Here is a 26,972-nt window from a genome sequence, read left to right on the forward strand (position 1 = left end):
CAAGTTGAGTATTGAAGAATGAGAACATTGAGCCTGATACAAGTCAGAAAAGCTTCCATGGAAGTAGAAACAGCATAAGACAACACCTGAAAACCCCGTTTATATGTCGACTCTCAAATTTACATCTCCCAAATTCCAGGCTCCTATATCAACTGCAATCTCAAAATCTTCACTTGGATGGCTACTAGACTTCTTAAACTCAGAGCTTTCCCCATCTATGATGATGGCAACTCCATCCTTCCAGTTGCTCATGCCAAAATCTTTGTTTCATTCCCACATCCAACTTCTCGGGAAATCTTGGTTCTACCTTTAAAATATATGCAGAATGGGAATCTTTCTCAAACTTGTTACTGCTACCCCCCTAGTCTGAGCCACCGTCAGCTCTTGCCTGCTGCTATCTGTGCCCAACCACATTTTCTATTCAGCACCCAGAGTGATCCTTTTCAAATAAAAGCACAATCGTGCTACCTCTCTGTTCAAAACTATGGTTTCCATTTCACTCAGGACAAAAGCTGGAGTCCTTACAAGGGATTTCGTTTCTCACACCTCCCCTTTTTGTTCTCTTCTACTACTCTTCCTTTACTTCATTTGGCCCTCTGTTTTTGTCTTTGTCCATGTAATATTGAAAAGGCAATATATTGATGCAGGTGTTATTGTTCTTTGCAATACAAGCACCCATTGTCTTACTCCTCGCTTGCATAAGCCTTCGCACTGCAAGTCCCTGGCCTGCCTTACAGCATCCCCCCACACTGTAGGAGGCAAAAGTGGAGCTACTGAAGGTTTTAAGGAGGTCAGATTTGCATTTAGATAGTTTTGCTTTCACCATGGAGACTGGATTTAAGGGGAACTCCACTGGAAGCAAAGACTTGAAGAGGGACAAATTAGGAAAAGTTTTTACAACAGTTTACATGGGAGCCCGTGCAAAGGCTGTGGTTGTTAGTGGGAGTGGAGAGATGATTTCAGATTCCAGAAATACTTTAAGATAGAATTTGCAGGAACTTGAGCTTAACTGAATATGGGGTTTCTGGCTTGAGTCAGAAACCTGGATGAAGGTACCCACTTACTGAATGTGGGATTTATGTAGGAAGATAAAATTTGAAAATAAGAAGTGGGAAAATGTACATTTCCTTTTGGGCATTTTAGTTTGAAAGTAAAGAAGAGCTCCTGCTGTGTACAGAAGGAACTGTATTTAGGGTTCTCACCCTGGAGAGAGGGGTTTGTGCTGGAAATTTGAGTTGGCCGTGACTTTTCAAAAAAAATTATATATATATATATATTAGAACTATCATATTTCTTCTTTCAAATTTCACTTTTTACTTATACTTTTCTATAATAACTTTCCAAAACACAGACTGTGAGCACCCTCGATATACTGTCTCCTCAACAGAGTTCTCAGGTAATTTTTAAAGCTTAGATATATCCTGAAAAGACACTAGTCCTAACCTTTTGGAGCAAAAATGTGGGGAAGATCTGGTTTCTAAAGCACATGAGTATTTAACTTTCTATACAGGCGTTTCAGACAACAGGGAATGAGCTCAAGAGCTGTGCCTGGATGCACCCTCCGTTATCACTCTCAGCCTCTTCTCTCGGGACCAGCCCGGCTGAGCCCCTTTTCTGCACCCACGGGTCAGCGGGTCTCCTGCTCCGGGACATCACACGTCCTGGACAGTGCGGCTCGGTCTTGTTTTGGGAGAAGAGGCCTGGGCCACGGCTACCACTGTACCGGGTCCCCGGCTAGTTCGGCGCCTGAGGGGCACGCGCGACTGCAGGGCCCTCCGCGGTGGCCGCGCCGGGGTCGGAGTTCGCGTGGTCTCCCAGTCTCGACGGCGGCGCCCGCCCGGGTCTAGGTGAGGCCGGGTCTCCCCGTGTGACGTCCTCCGCGCAGAAGCCCGCAAAGGCGCCGGCCCGCCCTGGCTTCGGGCGCCGCGCGCAGGCCCGGAACCGCCAGCCGCCTGCGCCCCCATTGTCCGAGCTCCATAGCAACTGGGCGCGGCGAGGTCACCCACGCCGGCGCAGCCCAGGCCCGCGCGCTGGGGCCCCGAGGGCGCGCGCGGACGCCGGGCGCGGGTCCCGGCGGCGCCATGCCCGAGCTGCGGCTCACCGCGGGTAGGTGGGCCGGGCGGGCAGCTTGCGCCGCCACCGCCGCGGGACTTAACTTCCCCCCGCCTGGCGGCCGCTCTTCCAGACAGTCGAAAAACTGGCCCCACCGCCGGCTCAAAGCGTTTTCTTACGAATTTCAGCGGCTCCGCCCTCCATTTACATTGCCTTGTTAGCACGGGCTTATTTTATCTTGCTTAATTTCCCGTTTTGCACCTGGAATACGAAAGCCTCCGTCTGTTAAGGTTAACTCCTGGGTCACGGTGAATTAGTGACGAAGCTGGATTCCAGGGGCCGTTCCTCCCCACTTCCACCTTGAATTACAAATTAAAATTCAATCTGTGTGCAGCAAATGAACAGAGGGCCAATATTTTACTGAGCTTGCCCATGTATAAAGCAGGGCTAGATGCTGTCTCAAATTATTTCATTTACTTTAAGAGAAAATCAGATCTGAGTGAGATAATGTACTATTTTATCTTGTTTCAGAGCCACCAGCTATTACAGAAGAAGAATTTGTAAGTACAATTTAGAGGGCTACTTATTTTTTTCCCTTGGCTTTTTAAGAATAGCAAAAAGCTATGTATTTTCTCCTTTTTGCCAAACGAGTATAATAGAAGCTTTGGCTTAGTAATAATGGTGCTGAGTACAAGACGTTTTTACATTCTTTAACAGGTACATTTTTAAGAAGGGACCAGTTGATTTTCATGGTGGATGCTATTCACTGTTAGAATTCTTTTACATGAATGACCTCATTTAATTGCTTTATAAACTCTAATGACTCCATGAAAAGGAGGTTTTATCTCCATGGTTTATTGTTTATTGTGGTGTGGCTGTGCAGTTCCTGGTTGCAGTAAACATTAGTAGATGGCATTGGTTAATAATATAGTTATAATTCCTTTTAAAATGTAGTAAATGTTGTTTTCAGGTCATACTTCTGGGGAGTTAAGTAATGATTAGTACTTTGCCATGAATGTTATAAACATTGTCATTTAGGTGAGTGCGTATTATTTAGGGTGGGTTCTGTTGTCATTCCTAAATGACCAGTGGCACCATGAACATACATTATGTGTATTTAAGGAACGTGCCTGAGGTTTAAATAGTTACTTACGAGGTAGCACAGCTTAATTCCTAAGGTCTGAGTTTGATTCTAACTCTGACCACTTCTTGGTATTGTTTGCTTCTGTTTTCCAGCACTTCATCTCTTGTTGGCCAGTTCTCTTATTTGTTTTTGGCTTTTTATTCAACAAACAAGAATGCTGCTATATGTGCAGTGCATGATGATAAGTCTCAAAAAGTTCAGTCTAGCAGGGGCTGTGAGAGAAGGCTAAGGTTGCACTGCCAGCAGCTTCCATTTTCACCCTTCCAGACCTTTGGTCTACTACTGAGAGAGAGAGATCAAGATAGGGGCACAAAGAACATGTCAGAACCTCCATCCATCTTCTTCTTGCCTTATATAATTTTGTGTAGTGGCAACCTCCTTTAAACTGCTTCCTGACAGTTCTTCATTCCAGGAGGAGGCCCACATCGCTGAAGCCAGCTTTCTCATAAAGTTCCAGTAAAAACTCTCTGAAGAGCAGTCAACAACATTATCCTTAACATTTGAGCAGTCGGCTAACGTCTTCAGGTCTGTGCAAGTGTCTGGGAACTCATAACAGTTTGGAGACTGTATTGGCCACTCCTCAGTCCCTTGGTTTCTTTGATACCACTCTCTCCCAGTTCTCCCATCTCATTTTTATGTACCCTTTTTTGGCTTCTGTTTTTCTTTGCTCACAAAAGTGTTGGCCTTATTCAGGATTCTGTTCTACAGGCTTTCTCTGGGTGAGCTCCTTTGCTCCTCCTACTGTTTCAGCTATTCTCATTTCACAGGACTTCCGAATCCACACACCACTAGTCAGACACCTTTTCTGATGCCATAGGGCTATATCCACTTATTAGGCACCTTTGTCATGTGGATGTCCCTGCATCACTTCAACAGTCTAAATTGAACTTAAAGGCACACACGCACACACACATATACACAAGTTTTTCTTCTTTTTTCTTGTTTTGGTTCATGGTGCCACTGGCCATTCAGTTACCCAAGCCAGAACCCTTTTTCCCTTTTCTTCACCTCCCTCCTGCAGTCTTTTGCCAAGTTCTTTTTATAGTTAAATTCTTTTCTCCATCCTCACAGCTACTGTCTAATTTAAGGCTCTCATCTCTGGACCTGGACTTTGGCAGTCATCTTAACTGATGTCACTGCCTCCAATATTCCCTCTGTCAACTCCTGTTTTTCTTTGCCTAAAACATAAAGTGCAAACTCCTGTGCATCAGTTGTGCTGGGTGCTATTGTTCTGCTGTGTCTGCCTTTAGATTTTCCGTTTCCTATTACTCATACACTGACTATCAGATTGTCATTAATGCTTTAAAAAACTACCATGTTACTCGAATGCTCTAATCTTTTATTAATCTTCCTATTTATTGATTGCTGACTTCGTGCCGTCTTTAACCTCAAACCAACTCTATTGGGTGGTTATTATCCGCCCTGTCTCCCCTCCCCCTGTTTCACACACGAGGAAGCTGAAGTTCCCAGAGGTTAACTAACATCTGAGGCCACACATCTAGTAACCTGGCCGAGCCAGAATGTCAAATGCGACCCCCCACTTTAGCATTCAAAATATTTTCGGTATCTTTTCAACATTCTTTAACCTTACCTCTCAATGCCTTCTGTGTGATAAAGACAATGTTCATACTGTTTTGGGTTTATAAAGTACTTCCACATGCCTTCTGCTCCAGCTAAACTGTCCCGCTTGCCTCCTTGCCTTTGCTGTTGAGTTTTGTCTCAGTTGCCCTCCCCCATCTCTTTCACAATCTTGTACATTCTTCAAGGCTCAGCTCATCTCCTCCATGAAACCTTTCCAACCCCAAATCATCCAGACTGCCTTTGCATCCTTTGCTCTCTGCAGCTTTCAGTAGAGACCAATTTGTGACCAGCTCCTCTGATTCACATGCTCACCAAGCATTATTTGTAGATTAAATAATTTGTGTCTTACACATGTATTTACCTCTGTTCTTCACAAGTATAAAAGTATTTTTTTCTCATTAATATTCTCAGGAAAAAGTGTGTGGCATGGATCTCCAGTTCCCCCCAATCGATCCTACTCTTTTCCACAATATGTATTAGACACATTGCTCTCCAGAATAAAGACATTTTCTAGTCTCCCTTGCAACTCAATGTGGTCATGTAACCAAATTCTGGCCAATTGTAGACCAAGTATTGTCCTACTTCTGGAAAGCTGATGTTTCCAGAGGTTAAATAACTGACCCCTAGGTCACACAGCTAGTAACTGGTCAAGCCACAGTTAGAACCTAGGTCATACTGACTCAGTTACTTATATGTGTTGAGGAAGAGTATGTGCCTTTTTTTTCTTTCCTGCTGGCTGGAATTAGGATGTGATGCTGGAGCTGAAGCAGACATCTTGGATAGTGAGGTAGAAATGGCATCTTAAGGACAGCAGAATCCCAAGATCAAAACAGTCTGGGCTGCTGATATTTAGGAAGCCACAATGCCAATCCTGAACTGCTTATGAATACATGAAAGAAATAAACTTCTTTAAAAATAGTGTTGTTTTGGTTGTCCATCATTGGCAGCAGAGTCATACTAATATAAAGTGCTCCCATATTCATAGGAACTTTTTTCATGTTATATTTTCTCAATCAATCATCTAAAAAGTACAATGCTATCATGGATTTTGGCAGTATTTTAACTTTACCTGGGGTCTTCATCCTCAAAGGAGAGAATAACTAATTTTGAATAAAATATTAGTTGTCTAGGACATTGCATAAAAACTCAAATGTAAATCTATCATAGCAAGAATTGTCAAGTTCAGACTGTTTTATGATATGTTGGGATTTGATTATGTGTTAGTGTTATAAACTGAGAAAAGGTTTCAAGTGAAAGTGACTCCTAAATACTTTTAAACTTTAAAATAGCAAATAAATTAGTATTAAAGAATGCTTGACTCTTAAATCCAAAATAATCATTTTTTTCTTCTGCCTTGAAAATTGAAACTATGCAAATAGGTATGTCATGCCTCAAAAACAGTCTTGTAGAGTAAAAATTTTGTAGTATAATGGTCTATTTTGTTGTAGGCTTTCTGATATCTAAAATCTACAGTTTCATTAACTTTAAAAGCAGATGCCATATTAAGAAGAAAAAAATTAAAAAAGCAGGTGCCCTTTATTTTTACGATCAAATTAGGAGAAAGTGGCTCCAAGGAGCATTTATTGTATTTTCCTTGTTTAAAATGATAGTCATTAGTCTGTTCAAATCCATACTCTGTTATTTGTAAAGATAGAATGAAATTATAATGCTCACAGAGCATTTCCCAAGCATGAGGATATTCCTGTTATTCTAACATAATATGCAGAAAGATCCATTTCCGTCAGTCCTCATGAACAAGACTATCTAATTACATGAAAATTAATGACCACTTGGTGTTTATTTTTTCAAATTGTAAATATGGCCAACTGCACATGAATTGGATTGGATGAACTGTGAGAGTACACTCGGGTGTCATACTGAGTGCAGTATATGGAAAATGGTGGAGGGCAGGAGCAGGTAGATGCAAGCACCATTCCTACTTTCCCCCGTTCCATTCCTTTTCTTAAAAGGGTTCAGAGCTAAGGATATGCTGTATTATGTACTACTGGGGACACACATTGTCCATCACTATTCCCTCAAATAGGATACCTTTTGATCGGAGAGATGACCTTTAATGTGAAACAACAAAAAAAAAGAGTTTAAGTGGTTTATATTTAAGTGTGAATTTTTAGCTTTGAACCAAAGTGCATTAGGCTTAGAGAAGCTTTTACCCATAGTTAAGATGTAGAATGAGAAAAAGGTGAAAAAGAGAGTGAGATACTCTCTCTTTTAAGTTAGAATATCAGGTTGTAAGAACCTTTGTTCAGGGAGAAAGCCTTAGGCTATTTGGCCAAATGAAGTGACTGAAGCCAAGTAGGTATAATTAGAGAGTCTGACTGGATGAAAGGGAGTTGGGAGATTGCTTTACTTTCCCTGGGCCTTTGAGAGTTTCCTTCAGGAGAGAGGGAGGGTGAGAACAGAAGTCAAATGGAAATGCACCGCTGGGTAGATGCCGATTGTAATACATGATAACCCTTGGGACTGGAAGAGACTTCACACTTCTGCTCTTCATTGCAGGGGTCACTCTCATGTTCTCCCTCCTTCACAGACTATATTCAGAATGCGATACAATTTTGTGAACCTGTGCAGGTCTGACAAACGGGCTTTTGGCTCTTAAATTTCCCAAATGCCTTTGATCTAAGCAAGATGTATTTTCAATGAGACACTTTGTGGAGCTTGTTTCATCTCGTGTTCTCTTTTTCTGTTTTCCTCTTTTAGCAATATCTCTCCTTTTTATTTTATTAGTATTGTTTTATTAAAGTCTTTATTAGGTTATCAGCCTTTTCAGGTTTCATGCCCTCAGTGTAATCATTAAAGCATTCATTCAACAAAAATGTTGTAAGCATCTATTATCCAAAGGCATTTGGAATTTTAAAAAATGAATATGAAATCATCTTTTTTTCTCCAGAAGTTCATAATCCAGTGGGTGAGACATGTAAATAGACAGTTATCATATGAAGTGTGAAAGGTTATGATAAGGAAACATAGCTGACCATACTCCAGACTTTAGGGGAAGGAAAAGGATAGGTGGGTGAATAAGGGGAGAAAAGATTTTCCAGGTAGAATAATCAGCATGTGCAAAAGTGCTGAACTTTAGAAAATTGCCCTGACTGGAGCATGGTAGTATGAGGTTAGAAATGAAAGGAAAGTAGCGACACACAGCAGCAGTTCACCGGAGAATTCCGCTTTATTAGGGAAAGGTGCTGGTTATATAGGAAGGGGCATGGGGTGATTGTGGTGTTACTTCTATGGGGCTGGTGGCTATTGGCTAGGTGCTGGGATTGGGAGTGGGAAGAGAGGTGATTGGGCTTCAGGTGGCGCCGGCGGGAACCGAGGACTCGGAAGAGAAGCAGGAGGTTTGCCATCTTATGGGTGGGGGCCCTTCATTCCCCCCTTTCTCCTCTATGGGGTTGTGGACATTGCTTTCTCTCTAACTGCTTCCTGCTGAATGGGGGCGGAGAAGGGAGTGAGGGCTTGAGGACTGGGAGGAAAGGGTTGATAGGACTCCCCACAGTAAGGACGAGTAGATGTGGACTTCTTCAGGTTGGAAATCAGTGAAGGTTCCCTGTAACCATAGGTCGAGGACTTGTTGATTCCAATGGTGCCAAGAGGATACGGGTGCCAGAAGCCAGGCGTCTGCGGCCATTGTTTCCAGGAACAGTTTCCAGCGGAGAGAGGGGTCCATCTCAGCGTGTGGTGAGGAGGTTACATGAGGGTGAGGGATCTTCTGTAGCTAAAAGCTGGTAGTTCCTGAGTAAAAGCTGGTTGAAAGTTTGATTGGAGATTTTACCGACTTGGGATTTGATAAACTTTACTATACAAGGCAAGAAGAGACAGGCGAAAAGAATGATTATTATGGGGCTGCAATGGGCCACAGCCAGGTGAGGAAGGGGTTTGTTAGTATTGAAGAGAATGGGTTGGAATTGGAAGCAGAGTGGAGGCTGGAGGCAAGGTCGGTGAGTTTGGTAATGTCAGTTTCTACAATGCCAGATTCGTTGATGTAATAGCAGCACTCCTCTCGAAGGAAGATGCAGGTGCCGCCCTTCTTGGCTGTAAGCAGATCTAAGGCCTGCCGGTTTTGAAGGGTGACCTTAGCTAGCGAAGTGACCTGTCTGTGGAGAGAGGCCAGGGAATCAGCAGTGGATGTCAGGGCTCCCTCAAGTTTGGCGTTGAGATCTCTAATTGCCCATAGAGAGTGACCCAAGGCTCCTCCCGAAAACCCTGTCCCAATGGCTGAGGTGGTCAAAGAGATACCGACCATGATGGGAAGGAAAGCAGCCCTTTTTGTGTGCGAGGGCAAGGGAGGTTGGAGCTCAAGAAATTCTGCCATGCTGTAAAGTGTAAGCTGTGGGATTAGAGTGATGAGAATGCAGGGTATATTGTAGTTGGGAGGCAGTGAGTTGAAAAGACTGCCATTACACCAAAAGAAGTGACCTGGTTGCGTAAAAGTCTTAGAGCCGGAGGTAGGGGTGTAGATAGAGAGACAGTGAAGTGCACTGGAGGGGGGAGGGGTTTGGCCTACACAGTGGTGGATGGTGAGATTATCTGCATATTCTGGTTCCCATAGGGGTATGTCTGCCAGGGGACGGAAGGGTTGTCCTTCTGCATGGAAGGAGTAGTTGGAAATATTAAGGGGTACGGCGGCCAGCAGTGGGTGCTGTAGTGATGTGCACAAGAAACAATTGGCGGTGTTGAGGGTGTGGTTGAGAAAGATGGTGGTGTCTTGAATGAGCTGTAACCAAGAGTAGGAGCGGGGGTAAGAAGATGAAGAGGCGCCATCAAGAGTTTGGACAATGACTTTTTCGGAATGTCCGGTGTCTGATGCAACTTGAGAGATCTGGGAATGAGAGGGAACATACTCTTGAGAGATATGAAGGGTACCATGGGGGGTCAAGGACCCCCCATAGTAAACTGAGGCTGTGACTCCGGTGGCCCATTGAGAGTTCCAGGGATCTGGGATTGATAAGGAGAATGAGCTGTTGGGATATTTTATGAAACGGTTGGAGGAGTAATACTGTGGGTACCGGGAGTTACCCATGTAGTGAATGATGCAAGACCTGTAGGGAATCCCCCGTAGGTGTCTGGCCATCACCTGCAATAGGCTTGTTTTTGGTCATAGAGGAAGCAGAGGTAGGGAGAATAAAGGTAGCTGCTAGTGAACACTTCGGTGGAGGGAGGAAAGTGGAGGTATAAAGGCTCAGAGCAGCCTTTCAGAGGGCAGTCTGATGTGGCAATGAGGGTAGTAACTTTCGTTTGATGCTGTGTGTAAGTCTGTCTGACTTTGAATCGCCATACAAAGGAGGCTAGGGTGGCGGGGAAGACAATAGGAATGAGAAAAAAAAGCGAGAGAGCAGTAAAGGAGGAAAAAGTCATGCTTCGGGTATGGATGGCAAAGGGGGTGAACGGGAGATACGGAGTTTCAAGGGATCAGAGGGATGAGGCGTGGTAGAGTAGATAGCGTCTTGGGCTGTATCTGAAGGACTCTGGATTGTGACCTATGGGTCTTGAGTGTCCAGAGGAGGTGGGTTCTGGGTGTTTGGTTTCAACCTGGAGATATGAATCCAAGGGGTGACAGAGTTATCAGGCAGTAAGAGCTTGGCGGCCGAGGGGGTGTAGAGAATAACTGAGTGTGGACCTTCCCATTTTGGGGTGAGAGAGGGCCGATCCTCTGGCGGCTTATAAAACACTAGTTGGCTGGGCTGTAAGACAGGAGGATTTTGGGGGGCGGATGGATCAGGAAGGAGCCAATCCTGATACCTCCACAATTCGGTGCGGAGGAGAGAGAGTAGCGGAAGGGCCATACTGGGAGGAAACGGTCCTTTGTGGGAAGGGAGCCCTGGGGGTAGAATTGGGCGGCCATACATGATCTCAAAGGGTGACAAGAAGGAAGGTGTTTTTGGGAGGGCCCGAATGTGGAGTAGAGCTAAGGGAAGTAAGCGAACCCAGTCAAGGTGTAGTTCTAGAGATAGTTTGGTCAGGATGTCTTTTAGAGTCCTATTGGCTCTTTCTACTTTTCCCGAATCCTGTGGTCGATAAGGACAGTGTAGATGCCAGGGGAGTGAGAGCGACTTGGAGAGGTTCTGAATGATTTGGGCAGTGAACTCAGGGCCGTTATCTGATTGGAGGGAAGTGGGCATCCGAACCTAGGAAAGATCTGGGTGAGGAGGATAGAGGCAACTGCGGATGCTCGTTTGTTAGTGGTGGGGAAAGCCTCGACCCATCCTGAAAATGTGTCTACTAACACGAGTAGGTATCTGGTACGCCGTACGGGGGGCATGTTAGTGAAGTCTATTTGCCAATCTGCGGTGGGGACATTACCCCTTGCTTGATGAGCCGGGAAGGGTCGGGCCTTGAGGGGCGTATTAGGGTTAGTGCGTTGGCAAATGGTGCACCTGTGGGTGATTTGGTCAAGTAGGGTTTTGTCTTCAAGAGAGAGAGAAAAAAAGGATTGTAAAAAATGGATTAAGGATTGGGGGCTAGGATGGAACAGATCATGTAAGAGGCGGAAGAGAGAATCTTTGTCCTGGGAACAGAGGGTGTCTTGTGATAAGGCTAAAACCGCAGGGGCAGACAGATCGCTGTCTGATGCTTCTTCTGATAGGGCAATCGACTGGGCTACTCTGTCAGCTTTATTGTTACCTCTTGTAATGGGGGAGTTGTCCTTTTGATGTGATTTGCAGTGGACTATGCCCATTCGGTGTGGGAGTTGTGAAGCCTCTAGAAGTTTAGTAATTAAGGCTGAATTAGTGATGGAATTTCCTTTTGTGGTGAGGAGGCCTCATTCTTTCCATACTGCCACGTGAGACAAGAGAATGTGGAATACGTATTTGGAGTCAGTGTACAGTGTGAGAGACGTGTCCCAGGCCAGAGTGCAAGCTCTGGTGGCCGCAATGAGTTCGGCCTGTTGATTGGTTGTACCAGGGGGTAGGGCTCGTGCCTTGATGACGTCTTCGAGGGAGACTACTGTGTATCCTGCGTAATGGGTGCCCTCATGTTTAAAGGAGGACCCATCAGTAAACCAGATGAGGTCGGAGTGTGAGAGGGCTCCTTCGGAGATCTTGGAGTGGCACAGAAGGAAGTTGTGAAGGGCTTCTAGGCAATCATGCGAGGGAGTATGAGGAGACTAGGGTAGAGGAAGAAGAGTGGCCGGATTCAGGGGCGGGCAGGGGAGGAAAGAAATGTCTGGATTTTGGAGGAAAGAGGACAGTAAGGTCAGGAGTCTGGAGGGAGGGAGAGTCTGTAAACTTTTGTAGGTTAAGAGATCCTTTAGGTGATGTGGGGACAGAATGGTAAGGGGCGCCCCGAATGTCAGTTTATGAGCTTCCTTCTGCAAGAGCTGTCCAGCGGCTAATGCCCATAGGCAGGGGGCCCATCCCCGAACTGTGGGGTCTAATTGCTTGGAAAGATAAGCTACTGGGGCAAAGGATGGGCCATAATGTTGGCCTAGGACTCCTAGAGCTTGACTGGACTTCTCATGAATGTATATTGAGAAGGGCTTCAACAAATCAGGAAGATGGAGAGCTGGGGCTTCCACAAGGGCTCGACGGAGCTTAATGAAGGAGTGTCGGGGTGAGGAGGATAATAGTTCTTCAGGGGGGCCCTTGCTGAGGTCGTATGGGGTCTTGCCAACAGGGAGAAGTTAGGGATCCACACTCTAAAATACCCAGCCAGGTCTAGAAAGGAAAGGATTTCTGTCTTGGTTTTGGGAACGGGCAGGTCAAAGAGGAGCCATTTTCTGTCTAAGGTAATGGACTTTCTTTGTTGAGATAGAAGGAATCCGAGGTAAGTGACAGAAGTGGAAGAGATTTGAGCTTTGACGGGGGATACCCAGTAACCTCTGGAAGCTAGAAGGTTAAGTAGGGAGGCAGTGTCAAGTTGAGACTGTTCCCACGAGGGACTGCAGAGTAGAAGATCGTCCACATATTGTAATAAGGTGGGCTCGGAGTGATCATGATGAAACTGTTTGAGGTCCTAAGCTAGGACCTGTCCAAAAATATGGGGACTATCTCGGAAGCCTTGTGGCAAAACTGTCCAAGTGAGTTGTTCAGAATGTCTTGTGTATGGGTCCGTCCAGGTGAAGGCGAAAAAATCTTGGGAGGAGGGGTCCAGAGGGATAGAAAAAAATGCATCCTTGAGATCTAGGACTGAGAAGTGGGAGGCCGAGGCAGGGATCTGCGATAAAAGGGTGTATGGATTTGGGACTAAGGGATGGATAGAGACGATGGCCATGTTGATGAGGCGAAGGTCTTGGACAAGGCGGAAAGATCCGTTGGTTTTTTTAACAGCTAATATGGGGGTATTAAATGGGGAGTGAGTGGGTCTGACCTAATTTTTGTTTAAAAGATCTTGAATGATGGGTTGAAGGCCTATGAGGGCTGAAGTGGTTAGGGGGTATTGGGCCTGACAGATATACTGAGAGGGGTCACATAATTTGATAGAGGCAGGAGGACATAGAGCCACGGAGGGGCTTGTAATGTCCCAAACTTTGGGATTTATAGGGTATATGAGGGCAGAACTGGAGCTTTCATTGGTAGAGGGGGGTTGTCGGCTATGAGGGCCATTAGGGAGTACTGGGGGCTGTGGGAGTGGATATAGTTATGGAAACATGGAGGAGAGAAAGGATGTCCCGTCCTAGTGAGGGGATGGGACACTGGGGCATAACCAGGAAGGAGTGGGTGAAAGGTATGGGATTGTCCTGGATTGTGCATAAAAGGGGGGGGTGTTAATGGGAAAATCTGTTTACCTCCTACCCCGACTATAGGAGTAATGGCAGGCGTGGTAGGGCCCCGGTATTCTTGCAAGACTGAGAAGGTGGTTCCTGTATCTAGGAGGAAGGAGATGGGGTGACCGTCTACTATTTAAGTAACCCTGGGCTCCTGTTTGGTGATGGAAATGGTTGGGCGAGAAGCCCCCGGGCCTCGTCAATCTTCTTCTGCCAGCCCCACTACGGTGGGCTTAGGATGGGGGTTGTTCGTCCAGCCTCCCCTTCGGGTGGCTGGGCAATCAGACCCCCAGTGGCCCTTTTTGTGGCATCTGGGGCATGGGGTGGTAGGAGATCTGGGGGAGGGGCACGCCCTTGACCAATGTCCTTCTTGTCCGCACTTGAAACAAGCTCCTGTGGGGGGCTTGTTTGTAGAAGGGCGCCCAGGTTTTGGTTTTATCAGCTGGGCCAACATTTGGAAATTGGCCTGATCAGCCTTTTGTTTACGGCGTTCTTTCTCCTCATCCCAGTTATGGAAGACTTTAAAGGCCACTGTTAGGATCTCAGTCTGTGGGGTAGCGGGGCCCTGTTCTAACTTTTTGAGTTTAGCTTTAATGTCGGGGTAGCTTTGAGCTAGGAAGTACGTCATAAGGACATGTCTCCCGTCAGGCATTTCTGGATCCAGGCTGGTATACTGTAATAGGGCTTGAGTGAGTCTGTCTAAGAACTCAGAGGGAGTTTCCTCCCTCCTTTGAATTATGTCTTGGAGGTTTTGAAAATTGACTACTTTACGAGCTGCCTTTTTCAGACCTGCTATTAAGCAGGAGGCGAAAATATCTTGAGAGCGGAGACCCACGGCGGTGTTATAATCCCAGTGTGGGTCTTGTTCGGGGCAGTGGTGGGGCCAGGGGGATGGGTGGGGTCAGTCCTGTGGGTTTTGGTGGCGTGCGTTTGGGCAAAGTCCCAAACTCGTCTACGCTCTTCAGGAAGGAGGGTATTGGCCAGGAGCATGAAAATGTCATGATGTGTGAGGCTGTATGACTGGAGGGTCCATTGAAACTCCCTGATATATGTCGTGGGATCAGTGGAAAAGGAACCTAGGCATTTCTCAAGTTGGGCTAAATCTCCTAAGGAGAAAGGGACGTGAACGCACACGATGCCTTTGGATCCTGCTACCTCCCGGAGGGGGGCGATAATTTTGGGAGGCCCTCGGGACCGAGTCTGAGGGGGACTGAAGGGTTCTGGCTCAGTCTGTGGGGAAGAAACAGGTGATGGGGGCAAAGATGGAGGAGGCTCCTGGGACTTAGTTAGAGGGTGGCTGAAAGGCTCAGGCTCGATCTGCAGGGGGGGGAAGGTGAGGGGGACGAAGGCGGAGGGGGTGAGGTGGGGGAGTAGATGGTGGTGGAGGAAGGGGGAGGGGCTATTGGAGAGGAGGGGAAGGGAGTGAACGGGAGGCTTCTGCGGGGGTGGAGGTGGCGGTGAAGGTGGCGGTGGTGGAGGAAGGGGGAGGGGCTGTTGTAGGAGAGGAGGGGGAGGCTGCGGCGACGGCAGAAGAGGGGGGAGGGGTTGTAGGGGGGGAGGGGCTGAAGGGGGAAGCCTGTGTAGCGGAGGTTTGTCAGCTGGGTCAAAGGTAATCGAAGAGGGACTGGGAGTGTGTGGAGGGGAGGGAGACGGCTTGCAGGCTAGGAGAACTTGGGACGGGGAACAGGTGGTGCAGAGGCTGGGATTTTGAGCTAGGAGGCAGAAAGCTTCGGTGTAGGGAATCTCCTTCCATTTTTTCAGGCGCTGGCAGTAGTTAAAGAGATCATGAGTGATGTTAGGATCAAGAGTTCCCCCTGCGGGCCATTGGTTGTTATTGTCTAGGGGGTATGTCGGCCAATCTTGGGAGCAGTATTTACGGGGAAGTTTTGGTTTTATATCAGGTGTCAGGGAGAGGGTAGTTAGATGCTTGAGCAGGCATTCAAGAATTGAACTTTCAGGGAGGAATGAGGAGGCTCCCATGGCTAAAGGACAGAGAAGGAGACAAACAGGGGAAGACGAACGGAGATCCTCGGACTGGGAGCAGACCGCAAGGAGACCAGGGCGTCCCCGATGATCCTTGGGGGTCTGCGGAAACTCGTATACGAGTCGGTTTCTTAGGAAGTGTGGGTCGTCACCCGGACTACTCTAAGAAGGCAGAGTGCCGGAGTCACGAGTACCTAGTACTAGGAATTTTCAGCAGTAAGAATGGAGGGGGGGGGAAGGGAGCGTTCTCATCCGCAAAGGAGTCACCTTGTTTATGGCTGTTGGAGGAGGGGCCTGAGGGTCCGCCGCAGCTGTGAAGGCCTAAGGCAGGGAGAGTTCCCTCCTTGTCCCCTAGCGTCAAGGCCTTGCCGGACGATCACGGTCAATGGCGCTGAAGAGTGGCCCACTCCGGGGGAAAACTTACCCAAAGGCCAGAGAGGAGTGGTGAGTGTGATGAGCCAGCCCCAGAAAAAAGAGGATGAGGGCAAGCTGCTGCTGGTGTCGGGGGAAGACGGGGCCCAGTTGGGGTGTCCCGTCTACCGGGTTTCGGCACCAATGAAAGGAAAGGAGCGACACACAGCAGCAATTCACCGGAGAATTCCGCTTTATTAGGGAAAGGTGCTGGGTTATATAGGAAGGGGCATGGGGTGATTGTGGTGTTACTTCTATGGGTCTGGTGGCTATTGGCTAGGTGCTGGGATTGGGAGGGGGGAGAGGTGATTGGGCTTCAGGTGGCGCCGGCGGGAACCGAGGACTCGGAAGGAAGCAGGAAGTTCGCCATCTTATGGGTGGGGGCCCTTCAAGAAAGCTGGGCAGGAGCCAGATTGCATTCATGATAAGCCCTTTTTGTGGAAGAAAAGGATTGGGGATTGGAGGAGAGTTGGCTCTTGTATTAATTGAGGTGTGGTAGGAAGACTGATCCATAGTGTAGTGTGGGTAAGGAGGATTTGTAAAGGTGAGATTTGGCATGTTATGGACAGGAGGTGAGGCAGAGGTACCAGGGGGCTTACCTTTAATGGATAGGATTTCAGGGTAGTGGTCAGAAGATGACCAGGTGACCAGGAATTGCTACAAAAGGTGATGATAGTGATTGGGGATCTGTCATTTAGTATGGAGGAAGCTAAGAAGCCGATCCACAAGGTGCTGAGAAACTTAATATTGTTTCATTGTACATAAATAAACACCCATTTTATTATGATAAAATTTAAACATATAAAGAAGTTAAAATAATTTTATAGCAAACACCTGTATTATTTCACAAATATTAACATTTTGCTACATTTGCTTTTTCATGTTTTTGTCCCGCCCATTTGCCATCCATCAATCAATTTTTTATGCATTTAAAGTAAGTTTCAGACATTGATAAGATACACATCTCTCCTAAACATTTCTAAGCATGAATATCAGAAACTAGTGTTAATTATCAGTTTGTGGTTGTTTTGTTGATATAAAATTTATGCACATTGAAAAAGAAATTTAAGAGCATTATTTGATGAATTTTGACAAATGTATCCACTGTGTAATCCAATCCCCCAGCCTCTTCCCAGTTATCCTTGCCCTCATTCCCAAAGACAACTACTGTCCTATTTTTCACCATAGATTAGTAACATAGATTATAGATTTAATGTCATTTAAATGGAATCATACTCATGCTGGAATCTCATAATGTTTTTGAGATTCATACATGTTGCATGATTCTGGTATATACATACTTTTTTATTGTGGTAAAATATACATAAAATTAAATTTGCCTAATCCTGCCACCAGCTTCTGGTTACCATTATTCATTATTCCACTTAATGTCTTTATGGATTTAAGTACTCTAGGTACCTCATGAAAGTGGACTCATCCATTATTTGTCCTTTTGTGTCTGGCTTCTTTCACTTAGCATAGCATTTTCAAGGACCATCCATGTTATTGCATGTATCAGAATTTCATTCCTTTTTAAGGCTGAATAATATTCTATGTTTGTACATATCGTATTTTGTTTATCCTTTCGAACATCAATGGACATCTGGGTTCCCACCTTTTTGCTATTGTGAATAAGGCTTCTGTGACCTTGGGTGTACAAAAATCTGATCAGGTCCCTCCTTTCATCTCTTTTGGCCATATACCCATGGTGAAATTTTGGATCATATGAAAATTATATGTTTAATTTTTTGAGGAACTGCCATACTGTGTTCCATAGCAGTTACACTATTTTTCATTCCCACCAGCAATGTACAGTGTTCCAATTTCCCCACATCCTCACCAACACTTGGTACTTTCCATTTTTTTAAAAATTGTAGTCATCCTAGTAGATCCAAAGTGATACCTCATTGTGATTTTTATTTACATTTCTCTTGTTGCTAGTGATGTTGAGCATCTTTTCATGTGCTTATTGACCACATGTATATCTTCTTTGGAGAAATGTCTATTGAGGCCCTTTCTTATTTGAAAAATTTGGGTTTATCTTTTCCTTACTTATCAGATACATGATTTGCAAATATTTTCTCACAATCTGTAGGTTGTCTTTTCACTTTCTTAATATATTCCTTTGATACACAAAAGCTTTTAATTTTCATAAAGACCAATTTATTTTTTCTTTCGTTGCTCATGCTTTTGATGTCATATCTAAGACTGTTGCCACATACAAGGTCATGAATATTTATCCTTATGTTTTCTTCTATAGCTTAGCTCTGACATTTGGGCCTCTGATCCATTTTAAGTTAATTTTTGTAGATGGTATAAGGTAAGGGTCCAACTACATACTTTTGCATGTGGATATTTCTTTTTCATTAATTGAAAGTGTCATTTCCCCACTGAATGGTCTTGCATTCTTGCTGAAAATCATTTGGTCATATATGAGGGGATTTATTTCTGCACTTTTTTTCTATTCCAGTAGTTTGTATGTATGTTTTTATGCCAGTACCACACTGTTTTGATTTCTATAGTTTTGTAGTAAGTTTTAAAATTACAATATATGAGTTCTCCAACTTTGTTCTTTTTCAACATCATTTTGGCTATTCGAGGTCCCTCTAGCTTCCATATGAATTTTAGGATGAGTTTTTCTATTTCTGCAAAAAAAAAATATTACCGGTATTTTGGTGGAGATTTTAAGTCTATAGATTCCTTTGGGTAATATTGTTATTGTAACAGTATTGTTTCAATCCATGAATATGGTATGTCTTCCATTTATGTCTTCTCTAATTTCTTTCACAAAATTTCTACAAGCCTTTGCCACCTTCGTAAAGTTGTTATATTCAATGCTATTATAAATGGAATTATTTTTTTAATTTCTTTTTTGGATGAGTATAACTTTTTAATATCAAGTTTATGCTTGATGTTGACTCTAGGTAGTACCTAATCAGGACTTTTTTATGATGATGTCTTTTTTTTTCTCTCTGTGCCTCAGCTTCTTTGTATTCCTCTTCTCTAGTTTCTATTTCATTTATTGTCTCCTCCACCGTATCCAACCTGCTTTTAATACCCTCCATTGTGTTCTTTAACGATTGGATCTCTGACCTGAATTCCTTCCTGAGTTCTTGGATGTCTCTTGTACCTCCATTAGGATGTTGATAATTTTTATTTTGAACTCCCTTTCAGGAAGAGTCATGAGGTCCATATCATTTAAATCTTTCTCAGGAGTTGTATTAACAATTTTACTCTGGACAAGGTTCCTTTGGCGTTTCATGTTTGTATATGGTGCCCTCTAGTGTCCAGAAGCTCTATACTGGAGCTGCTGAGCCCCTGAAGCAATGTCGGGGGTCGCAGGGGAGCGGTACTGGTGCCTGCGGGGAGGAAGGAGCTGTTCCCTGCCTCCTGGCTCCTGTGCCTGTCTCCACTGCCTGAGCCAGTGGGCCGGTCACACAGGTATAAGTTTTTGTCCCAGAGCAGCCAGATATGGATCCCTGCTTTCCACAAGCAGCTGGAATCCCAGTCTCCCCAGGAACTTTGCCTGTATTAACTTTCCATGCGAGTCTCATGAAAGCACCATGAAATGTAGGTTTGTGCTCCCAGAGCAGTTCCCCGGAGCTAGGTATTCAGCAGTCCCAAGCCTTCCACTCCCTCCCTGCTCCGTTTGTCTTCCTCCCACTGGCAAGCTGGGGTGGGGGAGGGGCTCGGGTCCCGCGGAGCCACAGCTCTGGTACGTTACCCCGTTCGCTGAGGTCTGCTCTTTTCTCCCGGTGTGTGCAGTCTGACGCCGTCTTCTTTCCTGTTGCTCTCTCAGGATTAGTTGCGCCAATTAAATTTTCTAATTGTATCCAGTTTTAGGAGGAAGCCTCTGTCTCTCCTCTCACGCCACCATCTTTAATCCATCATGATGATGTCTTAAAGTTCTTGAATAGCCTCTATTGGTGAGAAACTGTATCATCCAATAAATGTCAAAAATTTTTAGACTGATTTTTACAACTGTTCCAAATTGCAAGAGTTGAAATAAAAATTTTAATTTAATAGTTCATTCTGTTTTTCATGACAAATATAATTTTAAAAAATTTTAGGTAAATGAGTGTATTTAGAAATCAATTAAATGTTTCATATCAAATATTTCAAAATAATGAAACTATATTGTAGTATATGCATACATGTTTTGAGTGATCACCTTGTATCTAGCTTAGATACTACTATAAGGATACATAAGTTTCCAGTAGATAGAAATATCTTATATTTATGAAGGCAAAGATTGGGGCCATCATGTGTAGCCTTCCAGGATCTCCTCTCTCCCTTTCTTCCAAACTGTCAGCACCTTTGGCTGTGCACTGTATTCTTGGACATCTCAAACAGAAACTCCCCTGGTGGTTTCACAGGACAGTGGTATGCTCTGTAGCTAACTAATAAATTCATGTCCAGAGGCTAGAGCAACAACTTGGCTGTGCTCAGTCTTACAGAGGTGTTGTGGGTGTGGGATGTGGTTCATGAATCACCTTCTCCAGGGAGAGGGATGTGAGGGCCCCCAACAAATTACTCACAACCAGAGGTCACCCTCCTGGAAGCTCTAGTCATCCCTGGCTCTGCCTAGTGCCTTGAGGGCCAAGGAGGTCCACTTCACTGACCCACTGAATTCCATCATCTGTCCACCACATTGCATGTCATTGCACACCTGGTGGGAAGCTCTGGTCTAGTGATTGACTTGTTTAGAATGGAAAAAGGAAAAATTCATATGTACTTTAGGAAGAAGCAGCAAAACTAGGTCCATCTCAATAGACACAGTTTTGGAAATAACAATAGTTCCCCCCTTATCCTCAGTTTTGCTTTCTGCAGTTTAATTTGTGTGTAGTCAACTTAAGTCTGGAAGTAGATGATCCTCCTTCTGATGTACTGTCAGAAGGTTAGTAGAAGCCTAAGGCTACATCATAATGCCTACATCATTCACCTCACTTCCTTATCAGATAGGCATTTTATCATCGTACATCATCACCAAAGAAGGGTGAGTACAGTACAATATATTTTCAGAGAAAGAGATCATATTTACATAACTTTTATTACCAGTATGTTATAATTGTTTTATTTTATTATTGCTGTCAGTCTCTTACTGTGCCTAATTTGTAATCAAGCTTTATTATAGGTAGGTATATATAGGAAAAAACATAGTATATATAGGGTTCAGTACTATTCAAGGTTTCAGGTATCCACTGGGGATTTGGAACCTGTTCCCCTTGGATAAAGGGGGACTCCTGAGTGGTATGTCTATCCTGTGATTGGTGATAGCATCCCCAGCCTAAAGTTTAGGATTCTGCATTGGATATTAGACAAATGACTTAGGCTTAATGTGTGAATGGCTTGAAAGGAAGTTGGAAAGTTGGATTATTTGTCTAGCTGTTCCATTAGCTAACTGATAACCTTTACTGTGTTTTGCTTTCCAACCTTTCTTTGCTCATGTATTTCTCTCTGTACTCTGCATTATTTCCTCTCTTTGGTATATGCCTAAATATAAATGTGAAGTTATTTGAAGTGCATTTCAAATGCCATTTTCCTCACTTGAGTCTCTTCTGATTCTTCCTACCAAATGATATATTTCCTTCTTTTGGGAGGAAATGTTTAATACTGTAATTTTTTTATGGCATGCATTATATTCTTTCTTGGACTATACTTTTTGCCTTTATTTTATTTCATCTTCCTTGTTTATAAGGTCTTTGTGTATCTTGCATCTTTTAGAGTTGTGAAGTAATGGCAGTTTATCTGCTTTGAGTGTGCTGCACTATATTTTTTTAAGCAAGTTTTTTTTACCTACTGTAATTAGCAAATCCAAGTAAACTATTTTGCTTAACCCTCTTTCAGGAGGAAATTTGAGAAGTCTGGACTCAAAACAGAAAAGCTGACTTTACTTTCACAGATGGTACACCTGTAATACATGAAAAAATAGGTTTCACGAGTGTGTTGAATTTTGAAAAAATGTTCCTACCTTCCATTGCATCATTCAGCAGAGAATCTGTATTACAAATTTTGCAGTCAGGTTCATGGAATGATGTAATGGAGGAACTGATTCTAACTCAATTTTCTTCTTGATTGTACTATTAGCCATCACCAGTTTTACTGGTTATTTGGAAAACCAGAATATGGGGACTTCACTCATTTTAATACAGTTAGGTGACTGGGTTGTGAAAACTTATTAGAATAATTGAGCTGCTTCTTCAGATCAAGGCTTAAAAATTTTTTTAAGTGTTTTGAGAGTAAAGGGGTTATCAGATCCTCACTGGTTCACAAGACTGTTATTGATATGACAGGATATCTGAATCCTACCACATTGGTTTAGAAACTGCAGTGGGAAAATGTGATCATTTACTTAGAGATGTGTAGTCCTTTCCATTACAATGTGACAAGAGGCTTGAGTAGATGGTACTTGGGGATTATGCTTATTTCCATTGGCAACTGCCCTAATATAAGCAGAAGCCCCTGATGTTTAATATTGGTAGAAATTAAGATACAATTTCAGAAAAGAAATACAGATTTTGATGCATATGAACAATACTTTGCGTTTCCATGGTTTTAAATGCAAAACCTGAGGCTGTGACTAAATGCCACAGAAATGGCCCCATCAGTGTGGTTGGATTTCAGGAAGGCCTGAAAGGGGCTGAAAGCAAACTGCTCACCAGGGGATTGGGGCAGTACTGCTCAGTCAGGGTCTGTGGACTGGTGCTGCCTGAGACTCTTATCAGTCCGCATCAAGATGAGTTCAGAAATCAAGAGAAAGCATTTAGAAACCTTATGGTAATTTGACTGTATGTTTATATCTCTTTAATTTAATAATGAAAAAATTGGGCTTGTATTATGTATATCTTTTATTTCATTTTCTAGTAATTCATCTTTATTGTATGTTGCAAAATTTGTGTGTCTGAAATGGATTAGGGGAGAAAAACAAACCAGGTGCTTCATCACAGATAGCTTGGAAAGCATTAAGTTAGAGTCTCAGAAGTGTGAGGCATCTGGAAATAGATATATGAATCTGAAGATTAGAAATTCCTGGCAATTTGGCTAGCCAAATTCTAGCCAATACTTAAAGTCCACCTGATTCTATGAAATATACATTCTGTTATATAGCTAAAACTTAAACATGAAATGCCTATTTTAGAAAAACTAACAAGGGTACTATACTTTCTGAGGGTAACTGAGCTGATCTACTACTGTTACTAATTAAAATACCCTTCCCAGCTGTGCCTAGTAGTACAAAATTTGGCCACCCATATTGTAGCACAGTGCCTTCTACCTAGGAGATCCTTAAAGTATTTATTGAATTCAGTTGATTTCTCCTAAGAGCTAACAGAAACTAGGTAGTTCACTTCAGAAAGTTAAAGTAATTTTAATATACAGCCCACCAAATGTAATCTGCCTTGTTCTGCTCTATTAGACGTTTGCCAGTCAGAACTTTGTTTGCAAATATATTACTGAGGTGCCACTAGGAAGATAGTAGATTTATGAGTGCCTAAGTTGTTTTAATCACTTTAGATTTTTAGGAAGCAAAATCCTTAGTTTATTGTTGTTTTATTCAGTTCATAGTTTTAATAAGTTCCTTGAAAAAATTCTATAGATGATTGTTTATAACTCTATTCCAGTACTGCAATTACTTAAAGACGTTACCCTGAAAATCTATTTTCCAAAGTAGGTATTAACATACTATTGTATCTTCCTTATAGTTCAACATTGTACTTTAACAAATTTTTAAAACTTGGCCGATATAAGAAAAGAATCAGCCATGTGGAAATAATAGCATTGTGTCGTATTGTCAACTTTCATTTTGGATTTGCAAAATTGAAATATAATTATGAATAACAAAATAAACACATGTACTATACAACAGAGTATTCTGCGATGTGCTTTTGACATAATGGAAACAATTACTAATAAAATAAGGTGCTTTATTTGGAAGAGAGAATTTGTTTTTGGCAGTGGCTTTCCAATTCTGACGATTTAAAAAGTGACTATGTTGGTGGTTAAAATAGTCATGGAAAAAATATATACAATCTTTGTGCTTAGAACACATACATTGTCAAAGTTTTTTCACGCAAAAGTTAAGCAGGACCCACATTATTAAAACTATCTCATTCTGAAGCACAGGAAATATAATATTTTATTTAGTTTATCACTTCCATTAGGCAATTGAAGAAATTGACATTTTGAATTTCATTTTAACCCCAAACACTCATTATGTCCTTTTTGACTCTGCCTTTATTTTTATGAAATATATGCATGTAAGGCTTTGGGAAGTTTACCATGTGTAGTATGTTATATTTACTGATGTGTCATTTAAGTGTTATGCTATATTTTCATGTGTTCTGTTTTCCAGCTAAGTGCAATAACAGGGTCCTTTAAGAGTACGTTCCATTCCTATTTTCTTATTTCTTCCTTCCAGAGATTATAGCACTGTGTTCTATTTATAGAGGATTTACTGTTCACTAATTGAGAGCTGAAAATCTACATTGTAATCTATAGGTAGCAGAATTAGAGAATAATATTGACATGTTTTAAGACATCTTAGAGCAATATTGTATTTATATTTTTGCAGGAAGATTCTTTGGCAACAGATGGTTTCCTTGTGGACTACTTTAATGAATTCCTAAGCCTTCCAGTGAGTATATTATGTTCTATGAAATATATTAGTAAAGCAAAATATTATAATCATAGAATTATCCTGTGAGACAAATTAATTAGAAATAATATTTTAAAAATATTAATTAAAGCATTTAGATAAAGTTTATGTCTTTTTATGGAGTTAATCCTTTGCATTTGAGTCATATTTAGGAATTACTCATATTGAAAAAAGCTGGGTAAGTTATAGCACAATAAAAACAAAAGGGAAAAAAAAGAAAGCTGGGATTTTTCCACCATCAAAAGCATTCTCTAAAAAACCTGATACAGTTGTATTTGGCATCACTTCAGTCTGAGCAGAGGTGATACGGATAGAATGACAAGAATTTTAAGAAACTACATTTTTTGCCTCTAGGCAATTACTGTCATCCCATTGGACAGATACTAAAGTGGAATTTGTGTTTAAATCAGCTACAGTTTTATGTCAATAGTAAATAAGACAGGTGGATGCCAAATGATAGCTTTTCAGCCTTAGACTGCAGTAACTGATATGGGGGTGCATAAAAGCACTTATACTGTTGTATGTAAATAAAGTTTATCAGGAATGAAAGTTTATCAGAAAAGAAAGAGAAGAAGAAGTTTTCATTATTGTTATGAAAATCTGAAAACTTTTTTCATCACCATGTTTACCAGGAAAAATTTGGAATATAAAAAAAAGTCACAAGTATTGTTAAAGGGAGTGGATCATAAAATGTGAAATCTCGCAAAGCCTAACCCCTGAAAATGTCTTTGGAAAGGAAAGTACTAGTTGTACTTTCTTGCCTAGATTAGTGTTTGTATGTATGTATCTGTGTATGCATTTTGTTGTTTTGTGATATTTTCCTTTATCCAAAAGAATTTGTGCTCTTTCCTCCATTTGGCATAGCTAGGTCTTTGGGACCATTGTGGGGGTCAAGTTGAGAGGCCAAACTACTCTCTCGCTTTCCAGTTAACAGGCCTGAGCAACATTACAGGATATTATAGAAACCAGTAGGTTCTCGTTTGATCTGTCTCTTCAACTTTCTCCATCCACTTGTATGTTATAAAAAACTGAGCAGTATCACAAAATTGTCAGAATCTTGCTCTTCCAGATTATGTAGTCTTCCCTGTAGGCTCTGCCTTCTCTTTTCTTCCTTCAAGAGAAGTATGTTTTCATGACTTTTTAAAAAGAAAGATCTTTATATTGGGGTCTGATTGCAGTTTCTCAAGATTTATATTTCATTGTTTTAAGATTTGTCATTATCTTGACTTTTACTTGCTCCAGAAAATAAATTTCCCTGCCTAACTTTCTTTTTTTTAATTTTAATTTTTAATTTTAGAAGTAATATAACAATAGCATAGAAAATTTACTAAAATGTGAGAAAAATTCAGCCATAGTCCTGCTATCCAGTCAGAGTAGATGTTACATTTTTGTGTGTTTTCTTTCCAGCAAGACCCTCGGTAAAAAGCCAGTGTGATTTCTGTTTAACTCCCTGCAGTCCTATATTCATCCCACCTGAGCAGATACCTGCAGTTTGACCCTTTCATGTGTCTCCTGTGCCCACTGGAACCGAATCTGCCCTCTTTTCTGTCTTTAAATTCTACTTTTATATTCTTTCTCATTTTTCTCTGTTTTTTGTTTTTGGGTTTTTTTTTAGCTCCTTTGCCTCTACATTTGGTACCATACTGTATTCTTACTAACTACCCAAGCTTCACACCCCAAAATGGGAGAAGGGAAAATATTGTCACAGGTTTCCAAAAAAATTTGGGAGGTAGGAAGGAGAAGGAATGATGAATTCTCAAACTAAGTTCTTGGCAAAATTCTAAAACAGATTACTAATGTTTAGTTTATGAGGACTTAGCTAAGAATTAGAAGCCAGCATGGGCTCGCTGAGAATAAGTGTGCCAAACTAATCTTTTTTTGGATAGTTATGAATTGGTATTTTGGGGAACCATAGATTTAATGTATTATTATAATTTCAAAAGTAATAGTAATAATAATAATAATAATAATTTGAATCATGTTACTTCTAGCTCAAAATCCTGTCCAGGGACTTCTCATTACACTTAAGAATCAAATCCAAAATCCTATGTGATCTGGATTTTGCTATCGCTCAGTCTTTATTTCCTATACCTCTTTCTTCATTAATTATTTTCTAGCCTAACCGGTTTCTTCATGTTTCTTAAGCATGAATATGCCAAGTTTGTTCAAAGCCTTTCAGCCTGAAGTGCTCTTCCCTGAAATATTTGTATCACTTTCTCTCTGATTTAAGCCTTCCATCCCAACCCTGGTTAAAACAATGCACCCAACACATTCTCCACTTAAGCTGCTTTATTGGTCTCCAAAGCCCTTATCTTTATGAAATTAGTTTTCAGATATTTGATAGGGTTCACTAACCATAGCTGGTAGGGGTTGACTCTTAATAGCCTTTAGATTGAAATTCACATTCCTTAGTACGAAATTCCAAA

The 26,972-nt window shown here is 42.4% G+C and overlaps 1 protein-coding gene across 1 annotated transcript in view; it reads left to right on the plus strand.

Moving 5' to 3' along the window:
- Positions 1-2,033: 2,033 nt before the first annotated feature.
- Positions 2,034-26,972, plus strand: part of RGS22 (regulator of G protein signaling 22) — a 168,083-nt gene continuing 143,144 nt past the window's right edge. Inside the window, exons 1-3 of the mRNA XM_057497863.1 lie at positions 2,034-2,106; positions 2,584-2,612; positions 24,463-24,525. Coding sequence (XP_057353846.1) covers positions 2,082-2,106; positions 2,584-2,612; positions 24,463-24,525 — 117 coding nt within the window. The 5' untranslated portion in view covers positions 2,034-2,081. The remainder of the gene's footprint in view (positions 2,107-2,583; positions 2,613-24,462; positions 24,526-26,972) is intronic.

Source organism: Manis pentadactyla, chromosome 3 (assembly GCF_030020395.1).
Source record: "Manis pentadactyla isolate mManPen7 chromosome 3, mManPen7.hap1, whole genome shotgun sequence".
In the NCBI taxonomy this organism is placed as follows: domain Eukaryota; kingdom Metazoa; phylum Chordata; class Mammalia; order Pholidota; family Manidae; genus Manis; species Manis pentadactyla.